At 35.2% G+C, this 27,440-nt stretch overlaps 1 protein-coding gene across 5 annotated transcripts; it reads right to left on the reverse strand.

The window, feature by feature from the left end:
* Nucleotides 1-833: 833 nt before the first annotated feature.
* RBM39 (RNA binding motif protein 39) lies at nt 834-27,240 on the reverse strand. 5 transcript variants are annotated; one of them, XM_043480616.1, is made up of 17 exons: nt 26,905-27,240; nt 26,231-26,294; nt 24,437-24,486; nt 19,892-20,086; nt 17,302-17,367; nt 17,152-17,205; nt 14,872-14,989; nt 14,399-14,551; nt 12,441-12,578; nt 10,599-10,664; nt 9,520-9,724; nt 8,910-8,987; nt 5,192-5,224; nt 2,917-2,998; nt 2,381-2,486; nt 1,879-1,957; nt 834-1,790 (listed from the first exon to the last, which is right to left on the reverse strand). In XM_043480616.1, the coding sequence occupies exons 2-17, from the start codon at nt 26,279-26,281 to the stop codon at nt 1,690-1,692; spliced, it is 1,575 nt and encodes a 524-aa protein (XP_043336551.1). In that variant the 5' UTR covers nt 26,282-26,294; nt 26,905-27,240; the 3' UTR covers nt 834-1,689. The 5 variants fall into 5 exon arrangements, with proteins under 5 accessions (XP_043336551.1, XP_043336550.1, XP_043336554.1 ...); XM_043480615.1 differs by having other exon boundaries at nt 5,192-5,242; XM_043480619.1 differs by lacking the exon at nt 26,905-27,240 and adding an exon at nt 25,932-26,004 and having other exon boundaries at nt 5,192-5,242.
* Nucleotides 27,241-27,440: the final 200 nt, after the last annotated feature.

A 27,440-nucleotide genomic window follows, 5' to 3' on the forward strand; every position in this document is an offset into this window, starting at 1 on the left:
ACCTGAAGTTACCTTTGCTGGCCCAGTTCCCTAGAAGCAATCCTGCCAGTACTTGATTCAAGTATAAAATCAATTACAAAGATACTGGGAGATAGTTTGGGGGAAAAAAGTAAGCTGTCATATAAGTCTCTGCCACCCAAAAACTGCTCCATGTTAAAAAATAAAGGTAAATCTTGAATTTTTTCTCCAGGTTAAATTGAAATTAGAAACATCCCTCAAAAGGGTTGGTAGAAAACTGTGATGCCTCCAAAGTCAAACCAATTATCTTGATACCTGACTAAATTTTTTTAATACTTGTCCTTCATCCCTAACAATTTTAAGGGTTTAGAAATCAGGTGAGGAAATCCATACTGGAAGGAGTAATCAGTAGGAGTAGCATCCCCTACTCAAAGATTCAATTTAGATACAAAAACTTGAAGCAGAATTCTGAGTATTAATTGGGGAGGGTTGCTGCCCAAGTGAAATTAAAGCTCAAAACTACAGTTAATTTGGGAAACCAGTTTGAATTTACCCAATTATTTACTTTTAAATAATGAAGCCCACCTGGCCAAAGATGCCCAGGCAACACAGGAGAAACTTAAATGCCCAGGTTTGAGGCCTGGACAAACCTGTTTGGGTTTTCTTTCTATCATAAATCCCCTCAATTTTTATATAATATCCTAAATAACAAGTGTACCAAAACTAATACAGAGGAATGTAGCGGGTCAACTCAAGGACAACAGTTTCACTTAAGTTCTGAAGAATCAACTAAAAAAGTCAAAGAAACTAATAGTCTATTGTAATTTCCAAGTTTCTATGACTTTAAAATGTCTCAAAAATGAAGATTTCTTGTGGCCTTTTTAAGAGAATTTTATTTGAGTGGTTCTTACAAAGATTGTTGCAATATGAAAGTCATTTGTTTGATAGAAATATCAAGCTGTCTTGTCAAACACACTGAAGTAACCCAAAAATATATTTCAGAGCTCACAGAGCTTAAAAAGAGCAAAGATTATATGCAACCAGACAAAACCTATTTCTGCATTTCCTATTTCTTGCTCAGACTGCTTTGCTTACCAGACTGTCACTAAACATCTTGAGGAAATGCAGGGATCATTTTGTTTGGAATCTTAAGACACACCAGAACACATAATATTTACAAAGAAACTTTTACAGATACATTAATTGAAAAGATACCATCCAGAAATGTACTTTTGAAACCTTTTCTTGCCAATTGATCAGAATGCAAGATGACATGTTAAACAGCCCGTTTAGCTGTCTTAATGTCCATAAACTAGGTATTCCAGAAACCTCTGCTAAACCATTAACCAAATATCAACATTAGTGAAATGTAACTGCTGTGTTAAAAAGTTAGGCTTCTGAAACATTAAAAATATTACATCCCTGTCTGCCTTTTTATGTTAAGCACATTTGTTCCCCTACAACTATTCCTATAGATCCTTAATGTAATTTTCTACATGTACATTTAAAAGGCAGAACAAGAGAACAGCTTTGTATACAGTGGGATTTGCTAGTTAGGGAGAATGAGCACACTGCATTCCTGTTAACATTTTTATTTTTCCAAGGTAACAGGAATTGTATACAAATGACAGTAGACCCTTGCCTCTTTATTTTTTATCTAAATAAAAGATAACTCAAGATGAATTCTCAAGAAAGAAAAAAAGCTATGTACATAAAGGACTATATTTTCCTTCATCGTCTACTTGGAACCAGTAGTTGTGTTGCTGTCATAGAGTCAGGGAAGAGGTTGTGATAAGTTGGAAGAGGTACATATGCTGCTGTTATCATTTTACCTGTTGAAAGAAACAGATACGATGGTTAGCATCTTCACTCAGACCGTCAAAAAAAAAAAAAATTACTCAGAAAAAAGGTCAAACTCACCCGCAAACCACCTGCCATGCAACGCATTGACAGCAGCAATGGCTGCAGCAATCGATGGGCACTTCACATACACATTGCCCTAAAATACAACAAAAAATATTTAACGTAAAAAAAAAAAAATTTAACGTGCTGTGATCTATACAACATGGATACCAACAGGATTATTCAAATTGACTGTACAAAAACTGCTCAATAACCATATAATTGCTCCACTAGCTAATATGTACCTAGAAATTTACTGAAAATAGTTCATTATCCACAAAACTAGCCGTGTTATATCTTCTATGATTTGAAAGCAGCTGAAGGAAAGCCAGGTACCAGATTTCATGGCAAGCTTTGAATACGAACCAGCAACATTACGTGATGACCTGATCTAATCTTCAACTATTTGAAAACTTTTTATTGTGGAGTGAGTATCAGGATACTAGTGAGCTTCTTTAAGGAAAAACCATGACCCAAGTATGTTTGAAAATTAAGACACAGAAAGTAACAGTCAAAATACCTGAGCTGAATTTTTGTCAACATAAATATGAATAACTCCTCCATGTTTGTTACATTCTTCAATCACATCGTCTTTAATCTCTGTATCCCATCCAACTTCTTCTTCTCTGTAACAAAGTATTAAGTCCATTAGAAGAACTCAAACTCATGAAATGATACAATAATCTATTTTAAAAATCATGGGCCTTTTGAAATGGTTAACTAACATCTTTCGAAAGATACTTATACCAAGCTTATCATCATTTCATAGGATTAGGAACACTATCCTGTTAATACAAATAAATACTGATAGAAACTTCACAGAAAAACTACTAGGTATAAATGGAAAACAAAATGCAAAGTTTTCAGCTGAATTCCAACCTTACTAACACAGTCAAGGGAAATAATTAGTAATGTGCATAAAAATAACAACAGTAAAATGGTCAGAATTGTAGCAATACTTGAACTATGAAATATGTTGAAACATCCTAAGTATTAACGTAGACAAATTAAAGATAATTTAAGACCCTTTGAACTCGACCAAAGTAAATTACTTACGTTTGAGGATTAAACATGTTAGAGAGTTGGAAACACTGTGTTGCCAGAGGTTGAACAGAGGCAGCTGCAGCTAACGCTGAAGCTAAAAAAAAACACCCAAAAAACAGAAATTAGTTTCATGGAAAATGCATCAGAGTATATCCCTATGAATAAAAAACAAATATAACCACTGGGCCCAAGTGAAAATAGGGCCATCAGTTCATTTACTAATTCCCCATATTTGATAATGCTATCAAATAACATATGTAACAATATTCTATTTTAGTTGCCAGAAAGCAGAGGCAACTTAGTATTTGAGATAATTGATCTTGAATAAATTGGGAGATTTATCTCTATAAGGCAAATTAAACCTCAAGTGTAGCGAATATTCATTCAGTTAGACAAATATCAATACAGTTCAAGGAAATAGTACTGATTTTGTAGGATTACTAAGAGTTCATACTCAGGGGGTGATGAAAACACAATCTTTAAAATCCTGACTCTAAATAAAAATCTTGTTAGGTTATCTGCCCATGAACATACAGTCACATATTTTCTTATAAATATACAACCATTATAAAAAAGGATGATGTTTTAAAAATAATATACATAAAAATCATCCAAGTATTTAAAGATTATTAAAGATTTAATATCCTAGGACTATAAAACCTACCACAACAAAGTCTCACAGTCTAATTTTTAAAATACTTGAAACAGTAAAAAGAGTAACATGTATCTATAATAGTCACTGTTGAAAATTAAAAAACTGATACTTAGGAGCAAATTTAAACCAATATTGGTTTCAATTTTGAAACGACAGCATTTTCCAGGACATTTGCTCCATTGCTTTTATGTGATTTAAAAAGCATTACCAGTAGCTGATACAGAACTCACCGTAATCATAATATTTGATCAAATTTCATTCCAATACATAACAACAATAAACAAAGCTACGGATAAAACAGTACATTAGAAATTATGGTACTTAAAATGAACAATAACCTGAAAAGTATCAGAAATATTCCATTGAATAAAAATTAGGGCTGTGCATGAATACATCATAAAAAAGATTTCTGGTAGAATAACAAGTGCTTTTTTGCTTCTTTATAGTTTATTTTGATAAACAAGTATTAGTCTTTCATAAAACTATGAAAATAAAAACGCTGAAATAACTAACGTCATATTCTACTGGAGAAATTTAAAGATGCAAGTGTGCCTGTATTATAATTAAAAAAAAAAAAAAAAAATGAAGCCCACTGTGTACCTTATGCTTGGTTTATGCTTGGAAAAGTAGTATGCTTGGAAAAAATACTACAAGGTCATTATAGACTATCAATACTGAAAAATATTAGAAAATGTATGATGCAAATATTCCAGCTCAGCCTAGATGAATGCAGAACACAATGAATTCAGCATAGAAATATATAGCTAAGGAAAATCCACCAGTTTTACTTTCAAAAATCTGTTAGGAAAAAATAAGATTGAATACAATTGTCTCATTTGCCAAAAAAATAAAGATACACATTCAATTCCTGACTGTCAAGTAATAAGGATAGACCTTTATCATACAGATTTACTCAATAGACTTTAAAGTATATCCTGTAAGATACCAAATTACTGCAACAGAATGCTCTATAAAATGGCAGAATTTACTTGATAATTAAGACCAAGAAAAAAACAGATTATTTTATAAACTGTTTCAATCTCTGAAATCTGCATGCAACTTAGTTCTGGATAATCTTCTCATTGCTTGGTACTGTTTATAGTAATGGAATAACAACAAATGATGCAACAAAATTAACTCTCATTCTTTAAAATGATACCAGATAATTCTAAAGATTACATTCAAAATTGGGAGTCAATAGGAAGTTGCATCCTGTCAGTGATTTGTTAATGCAAATCACTGGAGTTAAATTTTTCCTGACCTTAATAAATTCAGACTCCCTTGCCTACTTAAATGACAAGTTTCTTTGTCTGATATCTATATAAAGCTTATAATCAGAATACAAAGATAAGCATACAAAGCTGAAAAAAACTCTAAGCAAACTACAGTCAAAAAAAAAAAAAAAGGCACGGACATTTACCATCTTTATTCAGGTTAACTATAATGATGCATATTAGGCCTTATTTGTATAAATTATCAGATAGCTTATGGTTAATGACACTGTATGTCATTCTGACAAAATCGGGCCAAAAAGACAAACTACAATAATAATGATATATATACACGCACAACTATGTCTTATACTACATTTATATCCACTTAAAAAACAAACAAATAAAAAACTCAACTCACCTTCAGTCTGTTGGGAAAGTCTTGTTTGCAAATCTATAACAAAAGAGAATTCTACAGCTCAGTGCAGGAACAATGAAGAGCCTCAACTAACAGGGTAAATGTCAGGAGAGCATTAATAAAAGAGGACTATGGTAGCAGGGTTTATCAAAACGAACTTATAGTAAAACCTGGCAGCCAAACCTCCTTCCCCATTCCTCATTGACAAGGCTTTGGGGCCTTTTTCTTTTCCTCCTATCCTAGGTAACTTACTTATGCCTTTCTCTTCCTAGTCCTGTAACTCTTTCACATCTCAATGGATTCCACTATACTACTATTCATTTGGGAATAATGGGAAATGGGGAAAGGGAAGCACACCGGTCAGAAAATGTATGAAAACCCTGATCTTGAGAATTCAATTCCAAGTACTTGGGTTATTCAACTTTTTATTATTCTATCAGTGTTGGTAAGCATTTTACATTTAGAAGTTACTAGTAAAAGAATACTGCCAACAGTAAATGTCAAACACTGTCAATAAGTAGTGACACTACTCTAACCATATGTATATACTATTTTTTAAGTCCTTTTAAGTTTTAAATGGTCATGTCCAGCCCAGAAAGTGATAGTTTTATTAGGTCTGGTTTCTTAGCCTATGTTGGAAATTTAATGAGGCATGAATGAAATCTAGCTAGATTCACTATAATCTATGTATTACTAGAAAAATTTAAGCATCTAGTCTCTCTTAAAAATGAACAGAGTAGTGATTTCTACTAATACAGTTTCTCATATATAATCATTAAAATTCTACATGAGAAGGCAAATGAGGAGAAAGCTGCAGCTTTCTTAATTTCAAATGAAAACAGAAGTATGAATAGTAAACAAAATGTCATAGTATCTAAAGCTATCTTTTTAAGTTTAAAATAATACAACAAAGAAATTGGATTCAGTTACCTAATTTTCAATAACGTGATTCAATTGCATACTTTATTACTATTGGGGTTTCTTGCTGAGTATAGAAAATCATAAAACATGGGCAAAAATGAAAAGGGATCAGCAGCCCAAGTCATACACGGATGTAAGAATACCTGGGTCCTAGGTGCTCAAAATTGGCATCTCAGGGAGTTGAAGAAATGTAACTGGTGTATACTGAAGGAACTTGAAGATATGACCATAGGAACATTGTCAATAAACTTTAAATTTTAACACAATTTGTTTTTTTTCCTAAAATGGGAAAAAATGTATAAGCATCAGAAATCCATGCTATATTAAGTGTATATAATAAAAATTTCAAAAATTATTCTTCAGGTCATTTGGAATCAGTTAGGAAACAAAGCATGGGTTTCATAAAAATAAGAACTTATCTAAGAAAACAGCTATTAAACTTTCAGAACAAAGACATGTTGATATAGTGATGGGCCACTCTTGGTTTCAAAAAACAGCTTTAAAGAACTTAGGAGGCCAAGGCCCTCAAATACATTAACATTCAGCATTTTAATACCGAATGTGTAAGATTTTAATGACAGGAGAAATATACCCAGTTATGCAAATATGTGATTACTAATTCAGAATAGCAATTTATGGGAAGTTTTAAGAAAACAGAATCATCTATCAATAAACAATGGGCTTCCCTGGTGGCTCAGCCAGTAAAGAATCCACCTGCAATGCGGGAGACCTGGGTTCAATCCCCGGACTGGGAAGATCCCCTGGAGGAGGGCATGGCAACCCACTCCAATATTCTTGCCTGGAAAATCTCATGGACAGAGGAGCCTGGCAGGCTACATACAGTCCATGGGGTCACAAACAGTTGGACACGACTGAGCAACTAAGCATAGCACATCAATTAACAATAAAAAGTGGGGGGGGGGGGAGTGTAAATATAACAAATAGGTAACTACGTGGCTATTTTAAGCAACTCACACGTATGTTCAGCATTATCAGCCTTAATGTAAACTACACAATAAATGTGCTCAGGCAAGTGTAATCATTCTTCATTCACCAGGACAAAAAACTGAGGGAACTAACAATGTCCACAACACAGAAAATCTATAATTAGGCAAAAATACTGTTAACAAACCAAATCAATATACTTGATACAGCACCCAGGGTATAAGGTAAGATTGTTTAAAAATTAATTGTGTCTTTGTATTAAATCCCTAAAGTACCAGCCTCTACCAAAAAACCAAAATATGGTAAATAATCAAGCATTTTGCTAAATTATTGAAAGAATGACCTAACAATGGGAAGCAATAGGAGGACACACGTTTTCAGAAAACAGTAACTCTGAAAACCAGAAACTATGATGTTATTTCTGCAGTGATGGGTTTCTTTAGTATCTTCAGTTACACTAGGTGGCATTCAGGGACTATGTGTTCACAGTAAAGAAATGAAATGACTAATACTTGTTCAAAAAGTCAAAACAAAACAATATAGGAAAACGTGGAGTCACCAAATGACTCATAATTACAGAAATGCTTAATAGTTGCAATTTTTCTTATATGGATACACTAGCATGGTTGTTTAAAGAACTTTACCTATCAGATTTCAAAATTTAAGTCAGTTTGAAAGGAACCATGAGATGCTAAAGAAAAAACAAGCTCTCAAATATTCAACTAGAAAAAGGAAAACACAGAAGCGCCCACAATAAATAATATAGAAGCAGAAATGATTGTCTCCTTTAATTAATGGGTTCTCAGTTGAAAAGGAAATCATGAAGCAACCACATGAACTTTTCCTATATTCAGATGTGGTACCACAATCCTATATATTTTACATATTGACAGAGTCTCACTTTATAGCTTTATAAGATCATGGGACCAATATGTAACTGAAAATCACCATACTTTCTTAAATTAGTGTTTGTCATCTCAAGTCCAAAATACAGTGGTTTACTCTCATATATTCTGCAAACAAATCTTCTAAGATTGAAATTTAATGCTATCTTAGCTAATAGATTTGGGTAATTTCAAGTAACTGAGCCACAAAAAGAGAAAAAACAAAGTGTTCATAAACTAAGCCCATTGTTATATAACTGTAACAAACTATCAATGCAACTCCCTCTTCCTTCCCCTCACCTCTCCAGGAACTTCATTCTGTAAGTCAAAATCTCAAAATACAGTTGGCCTTCAAATTTAAGGAATTAGGGACACCAACCATCTGAGTAACTTAAGATACATATGTGACTTTTATTTGGCTCTCCATATCCTTGGACCTTCCAAAATTGTGGATTTAATGACCACAAACCATATGGTGCAGTAGTATTTGCTATTGAAAATAAAGGCACATGTCTAAATAACCCTTGAAGTTCAAACCTGTGTTGTTCAAGGGTCAATTGTAGTTATGTTCTAATTAGAAAAGCAGTTTTCTCTGCACTCAAAGCTTCATTTAAAGGACTTTAAAATAAAACTTTCTAATCTCAAACATTACAAAAGATTTTTCCTTTGAAACAATAGGAGCTTTCTGGTCTTCAATAAAAGTGATACATTTAAACATTTAACAATTTACATCACTTTCAACTAAAGAAACTGGTATGCAGGGTTCAATAATACCCTGACAGTTTATTATGATCAGTAGCTAAGTCTGTCCTATATCACCATTTCAGTACATTAACTCCTGAAATTTGTAAGTTAAAAAAGTACTTGATGAATTGAATTCTCAGTAAGTCCTTTTAAATGCAAAAATTTGGAAAATTTTCGAATTAGGTGAAAAAAACAATGATTTCAAACAGAAAAGATTCAATTCCTACCTGCCACAGCACCAAATGCCAAAGAGCCACTCATTTGCAAAGCTTGCTGTGCTGCTGGCGGGATCTGCAAACCTGTACCTGTAAAAGAATAGGTCTTAATGTCCCTGCTTTGTTAAGAGTGGGAAAATTTTTTGATTGCTTAATACCAAAGTCTATTTTTAAGAATTACAGTGGCCCTTTGGTAGCCAGGTGGGTAAGAATGTTTCCAGGATCCCCTTGGTTGTCAAACTCCACAAAGGCTGAAGTCCCATATATGAAGAGGTGTGGTACAGTTTGCCCTCCGTACTCAAAGGATACTGAACCTACAGATACAGAAAGCCAACTGTACAAGGAAGACATAGAGTAAACGCTGCAACTAAAGTATGAGGATATTAATTATTATAGAAAACAAAAGGAATCCTGTAACATGTGCCGTGGCATTCAAAAAGCACCATCATAAAGTAGATTCCACTAAAACTTAAAGGCAAAGGATTTTGCCTATGAAACCATGTGTGCTGCTCAAGGAAAACAGTCAACCTCAAAATAAGAAAATATCATTTTCCACGCTTTTCCAGTTGTTTGCAGAGTTATGTTTCTCATTACCATATTCACAACAGTAGGATAAACTCACCCTCTGCAAGTCTTGCCATTAACTGGAGACGACCAGTTGTTCCCAAGTCAATTCCAGTCCTTTCCAGTTCATCACTGTCCAAAAATGAGCTAGCACTGGAAGCATCAGTACGTTCAGTAACATGACCAACTTTCATGGGCCTTCCCGCTAGCTCAAATCCATTAAGTTGTTCCAAAGCTTTCTTGGCACATTCTGAATCAGAAAACTATATAATTGAGATGGGGATAAAAGGTAATTACTTATATGCAAGGCAAAGAAACCTCAACTTATTAACGCTAGTATATTCAATAACTACATCTGGAAGGATAAGAGTAACAAGCGCAAGCTTTACATAATGTAATCAATGTAACCTAAATGTAAACTAAAGCAATCAATGGAACACATTGCTCAGTACAGAATAGGTTTAAATTTTACTTGAATTTGGACATAAGATCCAATTGTAATTTCTTGACAAAACTTGGGACCTCTTTTAAAATTTTGTCTATAAAGGTGGCAATGGTGACAAGTGTTTAAAAATGTGTTTCCAGTACTTTCTAGGGATAAACGATAATTTGAAATATTGTTATCATGTAATTGGATTGCATCATGAACTAAGCTAAAAGTAAGAGTTTACTTTTAAAAGGGTACCTCCATTCACAATTATTCCAGCTGTCACTTCATACCCTATCAAGGACTGGGTTTCCATGGTCAGCTACTTAAGGCAATCCTGGTCATGGTATGTCAAACCATATTATGTCCATAATAAAAAGTAAAAATGTATTCCAAAAGACTTTAATGCAACTAACATCTTGGGTCACACGAGTTAAACTTAAGAAGTGATTGCCTTCAATTACATGAGGAGCTGGCTAAACAAATTGTCCATAAAGAAGAAGATAGCAAAGTACTTGGAAGTTTTGCATTTGGGAGGATATTTTCACAGCTACTAAAAATTGGCCACTAACAGCAAACTAATTTAAACCACTTGAAAATATTAACTTTATCCCTTCCCCACTATGAATAACTACTCAAGTTTTACACTATGTTACACAGATTGAAAAAAAAAGTTCAACTCATTATATTAATCATGGTTAACTGCTTACCGTAATAAATCCATATCCCTTGGATCGACCTGTTTCACTATCCATCATGAGCTGGATACTTTCAATCTAAAAATGAAAACCACGATTATTATTTATGCAAGTGAAAAGGAGGGGCAAAAAATTTCTTGAAGTACAATTTTAAAATGTCTCTCCCTGAAAGAAATTGAAAACATTTAAAAATCCCTCATGCCCAGAATAACTTCTTTCTAAAGGCCTGGGAACATATAAGCAGGCCTTAAACTTAACATGTAAGTTTAATCTTTTGCAAGAAAAAACACAATCTGAAATTATTTGTAGAATATGTTAAAAAACCAAATCAACATGTTTCCTTCACATTATGCTAAAACACACCAAACATTAATATGCAATTATGCCAGACATAAACTGCCCAAAATGTTGGAGTAATTAAAAATAACAACTGGATGTGGTTGATAGTTTGTACAACTCTGTGAATCTGCTACAAAGCAGTGACTATTCACCTTAAATGAGGGAACTGTGTTATTACAAAGGAAGGAATTGTAGTTACATCACAATATTACAACAAAGCAAGCCACACAGAAGCATGAAAAATTAAAATACAGCATCCATGTATTTCTTTATGTATCTGTTGTTTCAAGAACATATTATTTTGTAATGATTGATGTAATTATGACTTATGCATAATTACCATATTTCCAATAACTAGAAACTACCCACAAAAATCAACAGCCAAACGTTCTCATTATTAACACTTAAAATAATTTAGAATTTCCCAGTTTAGGCTTTACCTGGTCTCAGGTGGCAAAAAATGTGCCTGCAACGCAGGAGACCAGGGCTCCACCTGGGTCAGGAAGATCTCCTGGAGAAGGGAATGGCTACCCGTACTCCAGTATTCTTGCCTGGAGAATCCCATGGCCAGAGTAGCCTGGCAGGCTACAGTCCATGGAGTTGCGAAGAGTTAAGACACAACTGAGTGACTTAACATTTTCACTATTTTTTTTTCAAAACAATTTAACAAAGGAGTTGAGTGGGATAGCAAAAGAGAACAATGAAATGTATATCCAAAAGCAATAAAGATTAAGTAGCAGATAAAGTACAGCAGGAACCGAGATTTTTATTCATGACCACACAAAAAGTTTAATACAGAGCAGGTAGTTCAGTGGTAAAGAATCCGCCTGCCAAATAGGAGAGGTGGGTTCAACTCCTGGGTTGCGAGGAGCCCCTGGAGAAGGAAATGGCAACCCACTCCAGTATTTCTGTCTGGGAAATTCCACGCACAGAGAAGAGCCTGGTAGGCTACAGTCTATGGGGTCGCAAAGAGGCAGACGCGACTTAGCGACTAATCCACCACCACCACCACACCACAGCCTACTGATCCAGAAATGCAATGTCTGATTATTTACACAGTTGTATGTCATAAACTAAGGCTCAAGAGTAAAGCTTAGAGTAAGTTAAGACTTAAGAGTTCTCATCACAAAAGAAAAAATGTTATCTATTTCTTTAATGTTGTTATCTGGATGAGATGATAGATGTTCACTGCACCTATTACAGTACTAATTTTATGATGTAAGTCAAATTATTGCACTGTACAGCTGAAGCTTATATAGTGCTATGCTGCAATTACACACTCCTAAATTTTCAGCAAGAAAAGTATCCCAAAATAAACCAAGGCGGGGAAAAAAATCTCTTGTTCCAATGTACAGTACATTTTATCATTCAGGTTGACTTTTAAAAAAATTCTAATAGAACCACTCCCTCCCATCTTAACATTAATATCTTAGAAACATCACAAAGCAGATAAATTATGCAGCTACATTTGTTTCAAGAACCTATTTAGGATCCACTGAAAAACTTGAGACTTACCCTTCCAAATGGCTCAAAAATCCCTCGAAGCATATCTTCAGTGATGTTAAAGTGTAACGAGCCCACATAAAGCCTCATAGGTCCAGCACTTCCCTTTTGTAGATTGTTTGCCATTGCTGCAGCTCTGTTTTTCTCTGCCTACAAGTTAGATAAGACAAAATGCCCATCAATTTACAGTGAATAAGTACCATTTTGAACATAGTAAATCCCACTCACATCTTAGGTTTGCTTAATGACAAATGATACCAAATTATGCTAAGTGTTAAGTCATACATAAAAGGACAAATACTGTATGATTCCACCTCATATGCTTGTCAGTACTGACACTGAATGGTACACCTAAAATGGTTCCAAAGCCAAATTTTTAAATTAAAATTTTAGATTTTACTGTATTTTTCAGTAAAAAAAAATTTTTAGATTTAAGAGCATATACAAAACTGATAAAGCAGCATCCTGGTTACAGATGTACTAAATGTAGAAATGTTTAAGATTACTTCCTAGAACTAAACTTACTCATTCACTAAAATGTGTTCTCAAGATCACTGTTAATATACAGTATACCAACTGGCTACCCATCTTAAAGAACTTATGCAATATAAATCAAACTAAGTAAACCATTCAGGTTCAGCAGTCATTTTTCTCCTATCAAGTCCTCCTCAAATGAAACGGTTCTCAATTTACATTCCAACACAAACTCCTTTAACAAATTGGGGCACCGTAGGAGGTTAAAATTAAATGCATTCAAAATCTCATTTATAAACTTGATTCTTCTCAGCCCTTTGCCAGGACAAAGTACACACTATTATAAGGTTTGTCCTCTGTCACATGAAATGAATTGAACAATGATACCCACAGCCTGCACCTTAACAATTATTTACCATCTGAGCCACCAGGGAAGTCCTGGGCTCCTACTGTTTACCTATAATCAAAGGGTACTCAACAATGTTACATACTCCTAAAACATTAGATAGATGGTAGTAATTTGACCAAATTTTGAGTTTGTTAACAGTGAAAACCGAAATTTCCCTTCAGAGTTGGTTAAATCCTGTGCCTAACCATAAAATATTAAAAGCTTTTGATGAGCAACCAGATTGCTCAGAAGTTATGTGAAGTATTTATTTCAGGGGTCTGAAAAGAAATGAGAATAACTATACTGTTATCTCATATTGCAACTATACCGTTACCTCATATTGCTCAGAAAATATTCTTTAAATCCTTGGGAATTCCCTGGCGGTCCAGTAGTTAGGATTTGGGTGTTTTCATCGCCAGGGCCCAGGTTCAATCCAGGGCTGAGGAACACAGATTCCACAAACCATGCAATGAGGCCAAAAAAAGATCTTTAAGATCTATATTCTCCATTTTAAAAAGCTAAGTTATCTGGTAGTCACAGAAAGTAACTTGTCTTTCTAGTATAAATAAGTACTGATGATAAATCCTAAAAATATTTTCATATTAGATACTCAGTAGTGATGTATTCTGGTTTTTCCAGATCTAAATGAACTACAATATTAACCCTAATTTCATTTTTCCAAACGCAAGTCAATTATCGTGAAAAATCAGCAAAGAGAAATTAAATTTGGGTTATCTTAAAAGACATTTTCATAAAAATTGTGAAAATATATTAAAAAATGTGAAAAACATTCCATTTGAAAGAAAGGGGAAAACATGTTCTTAGATGCTTCTATCCCCAAGTAAGTCATCACAAATCAATAAAATTCTAAAACAAGTTCAATTCTTCAGCATGAAACAAGTATTTCCAACTTATACTAAGACAGAAGAGAATTTTGAGAATACAAATATATCAAAGGAATCAGGTTTTTTTGGTTTTTAAAAGCTGTCCTAAGAACATCTAACTCAAGGCAGTAAGAGGTGATTTTGTAAGGCTCAAGGCACTACAACACTAAGCAACAGCAGGTTTCTAGCACTATCAATGCTCAAATTCTTAACCAGGAAGTTACCTGTGATGCTTGTACTATGATCGGCACTCCTAAAACCCGCTGACCAGTTAATCCTATTGCTAGAGGCACTGAGCTAACATCAACAAACTCCACATAAGCAATTCCTTTGGAACGTCTTGAATTTCTGTCAGAAATCATCCTCACATCACGAACCTAAAAAGAAAACATACACTTAACACAGGGTTCTGTTTATGCAACCATTCACAATAAGTATAATCATTTCAAAAGAGGCACATAAACAATATTATGAAACAAGCAATGAAGATTTCTTAAAATAGGCAAATTTGTAGGCTCAATTCATTTATCAAAATACATCAATTTCCAAAAATAAAAATAAATTCCCTAACTAAATTCCACCAAATAATTTGGTTTAGATTTTTTTCTCATTTGTCACACTGACAATTATTAAACTGCGGCTTAAACTTATTATTAAACTTCTACTTAAATTAGCTCCACAGGTAAGCTTAGATTACCTTTCCAACTGTAGAGAAAAACTCTTCCAAATCCCTTGGCCGAATTCTTGCTGCCAGCTGCATGCAGAAAACAGTCCTTGCATCTCTTTCCTCAGGAGTGAGATTATCAATAGGTTCCCTAACAGGAGTAGAGTATAGAATTAACTTCATAACTTCTTTCAAAGTAACATTTAATACATATTTTTAGTAAACAGGATAAACTTTCCTGAAACCAGTCTGTCACTACTCCCAAGCCCATTTTCACTATGATATATATAAAATGCTCATAAAATAATTCAATATGACCCAAATGCCTTCAACATAATGAGTTTCTAATGTTTCTTCTGATATTATCTTACATTATCAGGACCAAAGTCCACTGGTCTCTCAATCTTACAAATGTTATTCTCTCCAGGATAATAAACGGCCAATCAGAAGCCCAAGAGTTTGACGTTCACAAGTAATAACCCCTGACTAGACACAAATGTTGAACTGGTCCAAACTAGCAGAAAGGATGTTTTCCCAAAAAGAAACCAGAGTAAAACTCAGTTTCATAATCACAAACAATAACTTGAAAGTAAACCACAAATGACTGAAACTATTTTGACTCTTTGTGAGTTGGACTATAAAGAAAGCTGTGCGCTTAAGAATCGATGCTTTTGAACTGTAGTGTTGGAGAAGACTCTTGAGAGTCCCTTGGACTACAAGATCAAAGATTCAATCCTAATGGAAATCAGTCCTGAATATTCATTAGAAGGACTGACACTGAAGCTCCAACACTTTGGCCACCTGATGCAAACAACTGATTCACTGGAAAAGACCCTGATTCTGGGAGAGACTGAAGGCGGGAGAAGGGGATGACAGAGGATGAGATGGTTGGATGGCACCAGCGACTCGATGGACATGAGTTTGAGCAAGCTCCACCAGTTGCTGATGTACAGGGAAGCCTGGTGTGCTGCAGTCCATGGGGTCGCAAAAAAAAGAGTTGAACACAGCTGAGCGGCTGAACTGAACTGATTTGGACTCTTAAGAACTTTATTTCATAAATTCAGATAGTCATAAAGAATAGTGGGGTAACTGTTTACTAGAATTAGATTGGTCTAAGACTACAAATTCAATACCTGAAAAAAATACTTGATACTTCTTATAGCATAGAGACACTAACAACGAGCAAAATCAAAAGTAAAAAGCAGGAGGTATGGAGACAAGTAACAGTGGGATTTAATTTACTCATGTTTACAAATGTTTACACTTCTAAATTTACTGAGCAAACTTAAATGCCCAATAAGTGAGAAAAGTAAAAGAACACTGTAGATGAAACTTAACATCATGAAAGTCAAAGAAAAAGAACAATGTCCACTACTAAAATTATCTATTATAAAATTTCACTATGATTAAGGTTTTAATCCTTAAAAAATGTAAGCATAAATACGCTCTTTCTTAACCATGTTCTGACATTCTCAGGAAGTATTTTTGAAACACTCCACCTACAAACCTCAGGTACATCCCTTGGGAAATCCACAGTTATTTTAAACCTATTACTATAGAACAGAGATACAAAGCCAACTAGATCCAAAGAAGGAGAACTAAAAATGAGCCTTCTCAGAATAGAAAACTAAGTAATAAAAGAGTAAAAACTCAGTATTTGTTACAGAAACCCTTTAAAATCATTAAGGCTGTCACTTAAATCCTAGAATTAGAATATGCCAAATAACAAGATACTTAGTTAAAAGACACCCTTTAAGGGAAACCAGAAGTAAAAAACAATGCTATCATGCAACAAAATGTTCCTTGAACCAAAATTGTAGATTGGATTAGGTCAGTCTTATATTCATTTAAGAGAAAAATACCTCCCAGAAACAGCCAAGAAGAGTAAAAAGCACAAGTCAATTCAGTTAAGAGTTTGGAGATTAAACACTTCTCTCAACTAAGGGAGCCAAATGATAAAACTCCTGACTATTTTCACTATTTTCCCACAGGAAGTTATTTCAAAAACTCATTATTTCTGAAGGTAAATATAGTCTGAAGTTTCCAATAGCTACCATTAAATTTTTTTTAGTTACTATAAAGAGCAATAAAAGCACATAGAATATCTACAATTAAAGTGGCCATTTTTGCTCCATTCTTCTTGGATACAAGTTACTGAAAACTTTGCAATTCACATTAATAACAATAGGACTGCAAACGGAATAAAGATTTAATATAATCCAAGTTAGTGAATGTCATTAAATTTTGCAGTAGCATAAATTGTAAAAACTTTACAAAAGCTAACATTGCAAAAGAAATGGAGACAATGATTACCTCACAGGGCTCTTGTCTTTTCTGAATGGACTTTTGCTTCGAGAACGTCGTCTGCTGCAAAGTTAAGAAATTTCAAAAGTTACCCAAACAAGTACACCACATTAGTTCCTTGAAAAACAATTTAAACAATTCAGAAGTATGTTTAAAAACCTTAATTTGATGCTATGAGGCAACCCAATCTTTCCTCGGATGGCACTGTTAAATTTTGGTCCGGAGCTAAAAAGGAAACACAAAATTACACTAGTTACAGGGTTAGGGTCTTGCTAAGATCGCGTTCATGCGCTCTCCAGCAAGTTTAACATTGTTTAGGCTGTTTGTTTTCCACCTCAATTATGAAGAGGAAATAAAAGACTTTCAACTCTATCCCAGGCAAACTGTTCTTACAGTTATCCATCCTGGACCACTGAGAGGTGCCAAGACCAAAGGTTACAGCCTCAAAATTTTTAATATTCTGAAAATGCTTAAATTTTCAGTCTCGTTTTCTTTGATTACATATTTATGAGTACACTCCTGAGGTTTGGGGGTTGGGGGAAGCACATGTAGTGAAAATTATCCTGAACTTCCCTCACACCAGGAATAAGTATAATTAACAACTTGGTGTGCATCTCTGCAGATCCTTCCTCAGGAATATACATGTTTATATATACATACATATACAATATTCATATGTTTTGAGTAACCTTTTATGGCCATGCTGCATGGTTTGTGGGATCATAGTTCCCCGTCCAGGGATTGAACCCAGGCCATAGGCAGTGAAAGTGCACAGTCCTAACTACTGGACTGTCAGGGAATTCCCTTGAGAAGATTCTTTTTAAAAATAGGGGACTTATTCTTTACATTCAATTCCAATTTTTCCACTTAACAGTTAAGTCTCCGAAACTGCATATAAGCATATTTAAGCATGTCATACACTTCAGTTCTTGGGGACAAAACAGTACTAAAGATGTGAAGGAAGTTCATCAACCCCTCAGGAAAATTTCTTTTCAGGACTCGATTATATTAGAAGTGTGTTTTCAAAGCTTTACTCTGTAATTTACAACACTCTAAAAAAGCCCAGTATTTTATGGCCCTTTTATTTTGAAAGACCAAACTAACTTAAAAGGTCAGGTCAGATGTCTCTTAGTGCTCATCCTGCTATCCTTTACCAGATGGGTAGCAAAATGAAAATATATAGTGGTCCTCAATTCACACTGAGATTTGTTGTCATGGACTCTACATGTACCTATTACACCCAACAAGGCCTAAATAAAACTGTACTAAAAAGGTCCTTTGCAAATCACACTAAAAGTGACAATTAAGAATATACATTTATTGGATAAGTCTATAAGCTATTTTATTTCTTTCCCCTTTAATTGTAAAAGTTCCAATTACTGCCTTGGTAGTTAAAGATCACCTGAAACCAAACGTAAGAACCAAGTCAATTTTAAGTCAGACCAGAATCACAGGCTGACTTTTAGTATCCATCATTGATGAGAAATAACAGTATTCAGAATTATTAAAGTCATCTTCCCCAATATTAAGTTCATTCTAGTAAAAAAGAATCAAGTAAATTTTGATAAACTGGACAAAAAGCAAAGTATTTTCCCAAAAGAGCACTTAAAATTAAACATTGTGGTCCTTTTTAAACTGTTACAAAGTTTGCAAAATAATCAGCTAAGAGGACCTTGGAGAACAAGGAATGGAATCCTTTCATTGAAAAACTAGAATCAGAACTCTAAGTGTTACTAACTTTATCTGCTTCAAGTAATACCAAAACATTTCATCAATAGCACTAAGTATTGTGGGTGCTTTAATTTAATCCTCTTCTCATTCAAAGCTTGTATCAGTAGTTACACCTCCTTCTTAAAAGATGAGAAAACTAAAGCTTAAGAATCCTTCTTAATCAAGTGAAAAAGCCAAGGCTCTGATCCCAGACTCTCTTTGAATTCAATCTCTCTTTGAATTCAATCAAATTCAATTAAAACTTAATTTTAATAGTCCATTGCTTACAACAATATATTTATTAATAAGAAAGAACATCATAAGGCACTAGGGACTGTTAGATTCAATCCCTGCTTAAGAGTTGTAAGGCTCTTTCCAAAGTCATTTGTACAGTTTAGCTTTTTAAAAATAACTTATAGTTATTTCCAACTGGTTCAAATAACCACATCCAAATTTCCACAGTGCTTTAACCTTCAAGAGCACTTTTACTGCATTCTTGCTATTAAAATACCTTTAAGATGTGTGATGAGCACCCCCCCAATAATATAAAAAAGCATACATAAAATTCACAATTAGTGTGTCATTTCAGCTGAAAACAGCCAGACAAGATTGTTAACTAATTACGTATGTGACTAATTATATATATATTTATAATTTGAATCCAACTGAGTTTTAAATTTTTAAATAACTTATGTTCAGTAAAGAATACTGTTAATAACTCACAGACTTTATGCTTTCACATATTTGGAGCTACAATATCCAATCTTTTTTTAAAAGCACTTTAGTGCTTTAATCTAGTTTGGAATGGCACACAGTTAAAGTACTTTTTAGATGGCAGTAACAGAAAATGTTCTGTATGCCTAGTAAAACCAGTATTATCTGTCCACACACTGTATTTTCTACTGGATTTTTTGATGCCAAAATCCTTATATAATAGTGAAAAATAAAATTCCACAATTCAAATCACTCTGGTTACATTGCTATCTGGATACCCAGAGAAATCTCTCAAACCAGTATCATCATAATTATAGTTACATACTAAGGACTTCTGTAGCGGCCTCTGAATCTGCGATCTCGACTTCTTGAACGGCTCCGTCTCCTTTCTTTGCTTCTACTTCGCTTCCTTTCACGGCTTTTGCTCTTTTTCCTTTCTCTATCTCTACTTCGCTTCCGTTCCTTACTTTTGCTTCTTTTTCGTTCATGACTACGACTTCTGCTCTTGCTTTTTTTCCTCCTGAGAAGAAAAAAGTCACTGTCATCTTGCTGATTTAAGAATCTGCCAAAATATATTTCCCTTTACGGTCAGAAACATTTTTGTAAAATTATTTTGCTATTTTTACTATCATACAATGATACATAATAATCACTTATGGAAAAATAATTCCAAGGTAAGGTAAACAACACCCCACCTTTGCCTTCTACTACTGAAAATCAGCAGTCAGCTGCTAATGAATCATTTGAGAGAGAGAAAGATACTATGATGATATTTCTTGAGAGTCAGCTATAGCTTTAACAAGGAGAGGACTTGCTGGTAGGTATAGATCAAAATCTGAACTTTTAAACAGAAAGTCCAATCACGTAACTGGCCAACCAAGTATTACTGTAATCCACAAAATATGAAGTCAAAGTTAACAACAGAATACTTTTTCATCAAGTATTAGTGCTGGATCAACCATAAAAATTGTCATTAACCCACTGATTTCTCAAGTAAAGCCTATTTTGACCCAATTTGCACATATGAGTATTTTATACTTTCAAAGGGGCCATACAAGCATCACTATTTTGGAGTTCATGGGCAAAACTGTTACATATAACGATAAATGACAAACTAACACAGTAAAATGCACTCTGACACTCCTGGACTTTATTTTTTTCACTCCTGGACTTTAACGTGAACATTTCAAATAATTAAAGGTTACAGTGAATACACCAGATACTGGAGCATGCCATTTTTATGCCAGTTTATACAAGCCTGTGGGATACAATCAGTAAGAATCAACACCTTTATAAATCTTTATAAATTTTCAAACTCTGAAAGGTAAAAAAGCCAGTCAGCATTATCTTTTCCTGTTCATTTCTGTATTCCTCACAGCATACCACCCATCTATTTCATACCTCTGTCATCACCTAAATTTTAGAGGTGCCTTCAGATATTCCAATATAAATTGAAAGACATTTCAAATTAAACTTATCCACTTAAAGGTCATTTTGTAGTGGCAAAAAGATTAAACATTGTGACAACTACATCATTTGGAAATTTAACTGTTTAGTCCTTAGCAAAGCAAGCTTAGCACAACGAGCAACTGAAGTCTGCCTCAGAGAACCTGTAAAGCAGGTCATCTTAGAGTGCATTGAAAATAGAAAATGAAGACACCCACCTTCTGGAATCTTGAAACCCACACTCCAATCACAAGGAGATGTAGAGCTTTCCAAGGAGGCAGAAACTTTGTCTAAAATTTCAAGATAATCCACCTGACTGTCAGAAATGTATATGCTAGGTAGCACATGACAGAAAATTAGGCTACACTCATTACTTTTACAGACGTTATCAAAGCAATGCCCAGAAGGGCAACAGATAACATTCCAACTTTGTTGCCTAAAAACCTGAAACTATCTCTTAGACTGAAGAATTCTGTGAGATAGCTATCAAAAATCCTAAATATTATCAAGTAGGGGACAAAGTTAACACTCCATCCCTCACAAAAAGGACAAAGATTTGCTCTGCTCACAGATGGCCCATTGCAGAGAGGCAGCCAACCTTCCAATTTACCTCTTTTTAGGCCCAAAATTTATTGTGCCAAAGGAAAAGGACTCAAAAATTGAAGAGCTAATTTCAACTTAAGGTCTTCCTAGGACTTTTCATAAATGAGCCCCCACGCACATCTGAAGGCAACCCCAGACAGGTAAAAAGACAGCAACATACTAAGACATTCAGAAATATAATCCTCTTTATGAAAGCCCAGACAAAAATTTAAGGGTGCAAGAAAGCAGAATACTTCTCTACAATAAAATGAAGCTTCAAAGAACATTTATTAAGTTAACTAAAGAAGGGTTATCAAAATCCACACTAATAGTCAAATCCTGTTACAACTTAAAAGGGACTTTCCAAAGTCTTTAGTGGCAGTGGAATTTTGTACTGAACATCATTGAAGTAAATGGTCCACTGGGCTGGGCCTTTGGACTTTTTGGTTATATGGTCTCTGCTGTAAAGGTGTTTTGCTATAACTGGATTTGACCTCTTCCATGTAAGAAGATCTAAATATTAAATGCAAAGTACTCTGGAAAATAAGAAAAAAAATAGAAAAGTCATTTATTCCAAAATTTATAGATAATCCACACCACAGTAGCCAATATATTTCAACTGTGTCATTTTTCTTTTAATCCTTTTTGAGTAATTCCAGAAGAACTGAATGGATGCTGGTTGAGACTTTGCAAAACTGGTTATACTAATGATACTCCCACGAAGGCAAGCTCAGGTACTTAAAAAGGCATACTTTGAGGTCTTGCCAAGTTCAGGGATATAGCTTTTCAGAAAGGCTAATAGATAAACAATTTGTGTTAAGCTTATTACCTGAAATCAGTTGAGTGTATGTACTGAGAATTATACTGTTTTTTAAAAGAAAACATTTACTAGTCAGTCAACTCTCCAATTTCTCAGAATGTGCATTTTCTTACTATCTTAAAACTACATCCCAATACCTAATGGCTTTTAAAGAACAATGAAGTTTCAGAATGAAAAATTTGGCAATGTGGCACCTTCCTCTGATTAAGAGACTTAATTCATTCATACTAAAGACTAATGCACAGGTCATTCTGTTTTATAATTTATAACAAAAATTTTCTCCTACATAACTTTCAAATTCATTTGAAAGATTAATTCCCTTCAGGCAAAACAAGGGAGTCAGCTTCAACTGAGCATGAGAAGTCTGACAGAAATTTGTACATTCAAAAAGAAACCAGATGACAGTTGGAAGTTTTGTGAATATTCTTCCCTTAAACAAAGACTCCTATGGCCAATTAAAGAAATTGTCCATTCTTCTGTTTAGTCTTTTAAGACTTCACACTTTATATAAAAGCCACTAAGCACCAGTCATTGAGAGCTTGATGCTCAATTGCCTTGTAAAAGTTTGGTAGTCTTTAGTTCCAGGAAGGTAACAAGTAAAGACGGTATTAGTAGCAAGACATCTGAAGAATGGTACAACAAAGAAAGCATGTGCACTACCAATGTCTTCATTACAGATGAGATCTTTATTGGTCCACTAGGCATGTTATCTAGAGACTGGATAATTTCAATTTATATGGATACCCCTTCCTACCTTTTAATTGCAAAATTGCAAACCAGAACTGTTAATTAGGAAACATACTTTGGTAAAAGGTATAAAATCAAAGGACACTAAACCATGCAATGATTGGTTGGCTGACTGCCTCAAACTATAACAATTCAAAACTAAACCCAACTCAATACCCATTAAAGTGATTAGTGAAGAGCGATAACAGACTCCCAACCATGCAGAAAAAATATAGGAAATATCCTACAAATTTTACCATTTTGATCAATTCCTACAATACTCTAGGGGGTAAGAATACTGGTGCAGCAAAGCCTGAACAATCCAGTCTAGACAATCTCAACTATTTCATGAAATTTTATTAACCTACCTTACAAACTTCTTGTGAGATATTGAGGTAGTATATTATGAAACACTTTGAGCTCTTAGAAGAGCCAAAAAGAAATCAAGTGACTGACTCTCATTACCATCATTTTTTGTAATGTATTATGAGGTCATGAATGTAACAAAACATTTGAATATGACATCACAAAAGCTAATAAAACATCTTAATGCTTATGATATAGAACATGCGATGCTATCATTTACTTTAGAGCTAAAGAAAACTCAACAGGATCAAATCTTATAAAGTGCATTTGGTTTATACTATTATTTAGACTTCTTTCATACTGTATTCTGTACTCATCTGTCACTGAGTTCCTATTAACGGTTAGTTATTTGCACAAGTAACATGCATAATTTTCTGGAATTCCATTCTATTAACTCTATCAGAGTTTAAAAAGCTTAAGACAATGAAAGCCATGTAAGAACATTAAGAAATACTGAAGTATGCTGTAACATTATTACAAAAAGAATCTTAAAGCATCAAGGAGCATGAATAATTCACAGCTCTGACTTCTTCAGTAATTTAGGGCAAAACACATTTCCCACAGTTATCACCTTCTTTCTAACCCATCTTCAGTGGACATAACAGCTTTATTGATGACATTAAGTAATAAATATTAAGCCAAAGTTAACAAATTTTAGACAAGCTTGAATATAAGAACTCATCCAGATTGTCATGGATGGACTTGGAGGGGAAGGTGTCCAATGACACCCATTCCTGCAATCTAAGGAGAGTCCATAGTTTTACATCCTCAAATAGTGTATCTTCCCAAAAGAACCCACTTTTCTAAAACAGGCAAAGAAAAGCTTCAGGAGAGAAACTAGGTGTGATGCTTTAACCATAGGGGTACAACTTAAAGTCTCAATCATGTACAGCACCTACCCCCCAACCCAGGTCCCTTCTTGAAACTTACTTTTTGCTACGTTCTTCATGGCCGTTAGCACTGCTCAACTTGTTCTCATCCTAAGCAGGGTTGATAGAAGAACATCATGAGGACGAAGTGGTAACATTTCAAGTTGTCAAAGGGTAAAGGGAATAGGAATAAGAAAATACAAAACAATTTTAAAACTAATTACTTATTTATAGTTTAACATGGAAGGCTATAAAAAAATTTAGATGGATGTATGTTTAACCACTTTGTTGCTTACAAATTAAGTCATCAAGATACAAAAGTAAAAATGCATATTAACATGGTAAATTTTCTTATATAGTTAGATATTAAGTTATCCAGATTTACAGTGTTGAAGTGGTTAAATAGAATTTCTATAAAACATGAATGAAGTCCTGTTTTCAGTTTTATTCCATGTGCTATGGCCCCTTTGATCAGTACCATGGCTCTATTTCTGCCTAAGCCCCAAGTGGCCATGCTAGCAGCCAGCCACTATCGATTTCCTGTGACCGATGCCATTCCTGAGATCTTCGCCCATTTCCGTTGGAGGGTTGGGACTGTAAGAGCTTGATGCCACCTCTGTCACACATCTCGCCCTGAAGCAAACAGGGATTCACACTGCTTTAGTAATGTTGACTCCCAAGAACCCAAGAAAGTCAATTAATAATCCACCAGTCCTACTTCCATACCTGTTTACATGGAATTACATCCATGTTAAACTAAGACAGAATCTTAACATTAAAATAGAAAGTAGAGCTTCAAGAGTCTAAGTATTACAAACTAAGTACACTATTCAAAGCTTTAAAGAATTCATCCAAATTGGTACCACATGGTCGAGCTATACACTCCAAAACAAATGTATTATTTTTAAAAGGTTTAGCGAAATGTTTATTTTCAAGTTTGATCACATCAGCTATAGGAGTATAAGTGCTAACTTACAAAGCTTACAGTTTGTGACATCAGTGATAACGCATGCATACTGTTATTTTCACCACCAACTGGTGGTGAAAGAATGAAAAGACACTTTACTTTTACTGTGATACTGAAATGGATCTACGTTATTAGCCAAAATAACTCCTTTGTAGTTTTTAATGTGAAATATTATGGCAGGGACGAATTAAAAATAAAACAATATGGAGAACAGCTAAACAGTCATCAAGTGACTCTAAGTTGTGATATTGCCTCTTTTGCTTTAAGAAATTTTTTCTGTTCAGGGATCCAAGAATTTTAGTAATTTTTAACTGAGCAGCAGATCATCACCTGCCTGTTTTAATATTTACTATCACCAGTCTTATGTATAGGATAAATTTTAAATCTCACCCATTTCTTCTTGTAAGACTTGTCTTATTTAAAGATTTGCTTGCCACAGACTGGTTATGCTTTGTTATTCTTGGACCCCTGCTGTTTTCCCAAACCACTACATTCACCTTTTTGCTATACCAAACTGGAGCTGGTAATTCTTAGTTGAGTCATTTTACCTAGGGGACCACGGTACAGCGATAAGTCACTCAATTACTACCTTATGATTGACAGTTCACACTGGAATCAAAGGTGAATTCATGGGAGTAGAGGTGAGATATCGTTAGGCAAGTCTACAAAGAGAGATAGATGGGCATTTATTCATCACGCTGAAGTGAAACTACTGCACAATATTATTACATCAATAGCATATATTTACTTTTGTAAGTTACACGTAATGCATCTCTGATAAGGTAAATCAAGAGGGCTCCGGGGAGGTTAGTTTACATTTCAGCAGTAGTTTCGTGAATAATGCTAAATTAAGAAATAGATAAACCTCACCGACTTGTTTTTTCTCACCTTCTTGTAAGGAGCCTCAAGCATTGCTTCAATATCAATATCGTCTGCCATTTTCTCTAAACGACTAGGTAAAAAGCGAGAATGAAAATTAGGTGAGTAAACAATTTTAAATTGTACTAAATTTCCTTTTTACCGGACATATTCAAAAACTTCAGAGAGGTCCCACAGAATGACTAAAGCGGGACCACTTTAGTAGGCTTGGATTAAATCTAAAATGTCCCCAATGCTAGACAAATTAAGTACTCTTTTTTTAAAAAGCCTACAGCTCCTCAAAAAACAGAACCCGAGAATTTCGAGCAACAGCGCCGTTTTCGCGCAAAAACCCGCGCTGCCATTTTAGGGGCAAAGGGAAACTCCCTCGGCTGGGAGGGGTTGCGTGCCATGGCAGCGTTCGGCTGGCGCCATGTTGGGAGGTCGCGGTCGGCCCGGGCCTCGAAGGGACAGGTCGCCATCTGCCCGAAACCTCTCTAGAGCCCACGCCACCCGAAAACCCTGAAAAATATTCGACCGGAAAAGGGTGCGGTCGTCGAAAAGACGATTTCTAGAAAACCTCCCCCCCACCCCCGCCCCCAATCCGGTCGCTTAAAATCGCCTAAGGAGTGCCTCCTCAACCCAGAAAAGAACCAAACCTCAAAAAAGCCCTGAAAATACGCGGGTCCGCGATGCCTCCTCACCTGTGCGGGCTTTCCGGGTCCCTGCGGTGCTCGTATTCGAAAAGAGGGGGGCTGTGGCTGCCGCCGCTGTTGCTACTGTTAAGCCGCTAGGCCCAGGCCGCGGTACCACCCAGCCCGAATTTCAGGCTCAGAGGGCGGACAGGCCCAAGCGAATCTAAAAGAGACAATGGGATTAGAGGAGCCCGCGCGGGAGTTCAGGACGGCGGCTTCGGCAGCTCAGGATCCACCCCTGCGACAGTGTCGGCAAGCTCTCTGAAATGGCGGCCGCAGCTTCCCCGTACTCACATTCACCAACACACATACACACACACAAACACACGGGGCCTCACAGAGTCCTCAGCACGGGCTCTCGCGAGAAGCAGCTCTTAATTCCAGTCCAGAGCAGTGGAAATATCGCGAGATTTAAGCATCGGCCCCCAGCGACCATGGCCCAATCTCGCGCAATGATTGCGCCACAGATATTCCCATCCCCCACTCAGACAGGCGCCTTTGAGTCCCTTCTCCCGATCGGCGTCCACATCTCGCGAGACCGCGCA

The sequence above is a fragment of the Cervus canadensis genome, chromosome 10 (assembly GCF_019320065.1).
Source record: "Cervus canadensis isolate Bull #8, Minnesota chromosome 10, ASM1932006v1, whole genome shotgun sequence".
Lineage (NCBI taxonomy): Eukaryota > Metazoa > Chordata > Mammalia > Artiodactyla > Cervidae > Cervus > Cervus canadensis.

Excerpts from the sequence above, each read along its gene's own strand:
- RBM39 (XM_043480615.1), bottom strand. The coding sequence starts at position 26,281 with ATGGCAGACGATATTGATATTGAAGCAATGCTTGAGGCTCCTTACAAG. Across the intron at positions 14,552-14,871 it reads TTTTCTCTACAGTTGGAAAG|GTTCGTGATGTGAGGATGAT; the intron begins GTAATCTAAGCT and ends TTTTCTTTTTAG. Across the intron at positions 1,958-2,380 it reads TTGACAAAAATTCAGCTCAG|GGCAATGTGTATGTGAAGTG; the intron begins GTATTTTGACTG and ends GTTGTATTTTAG.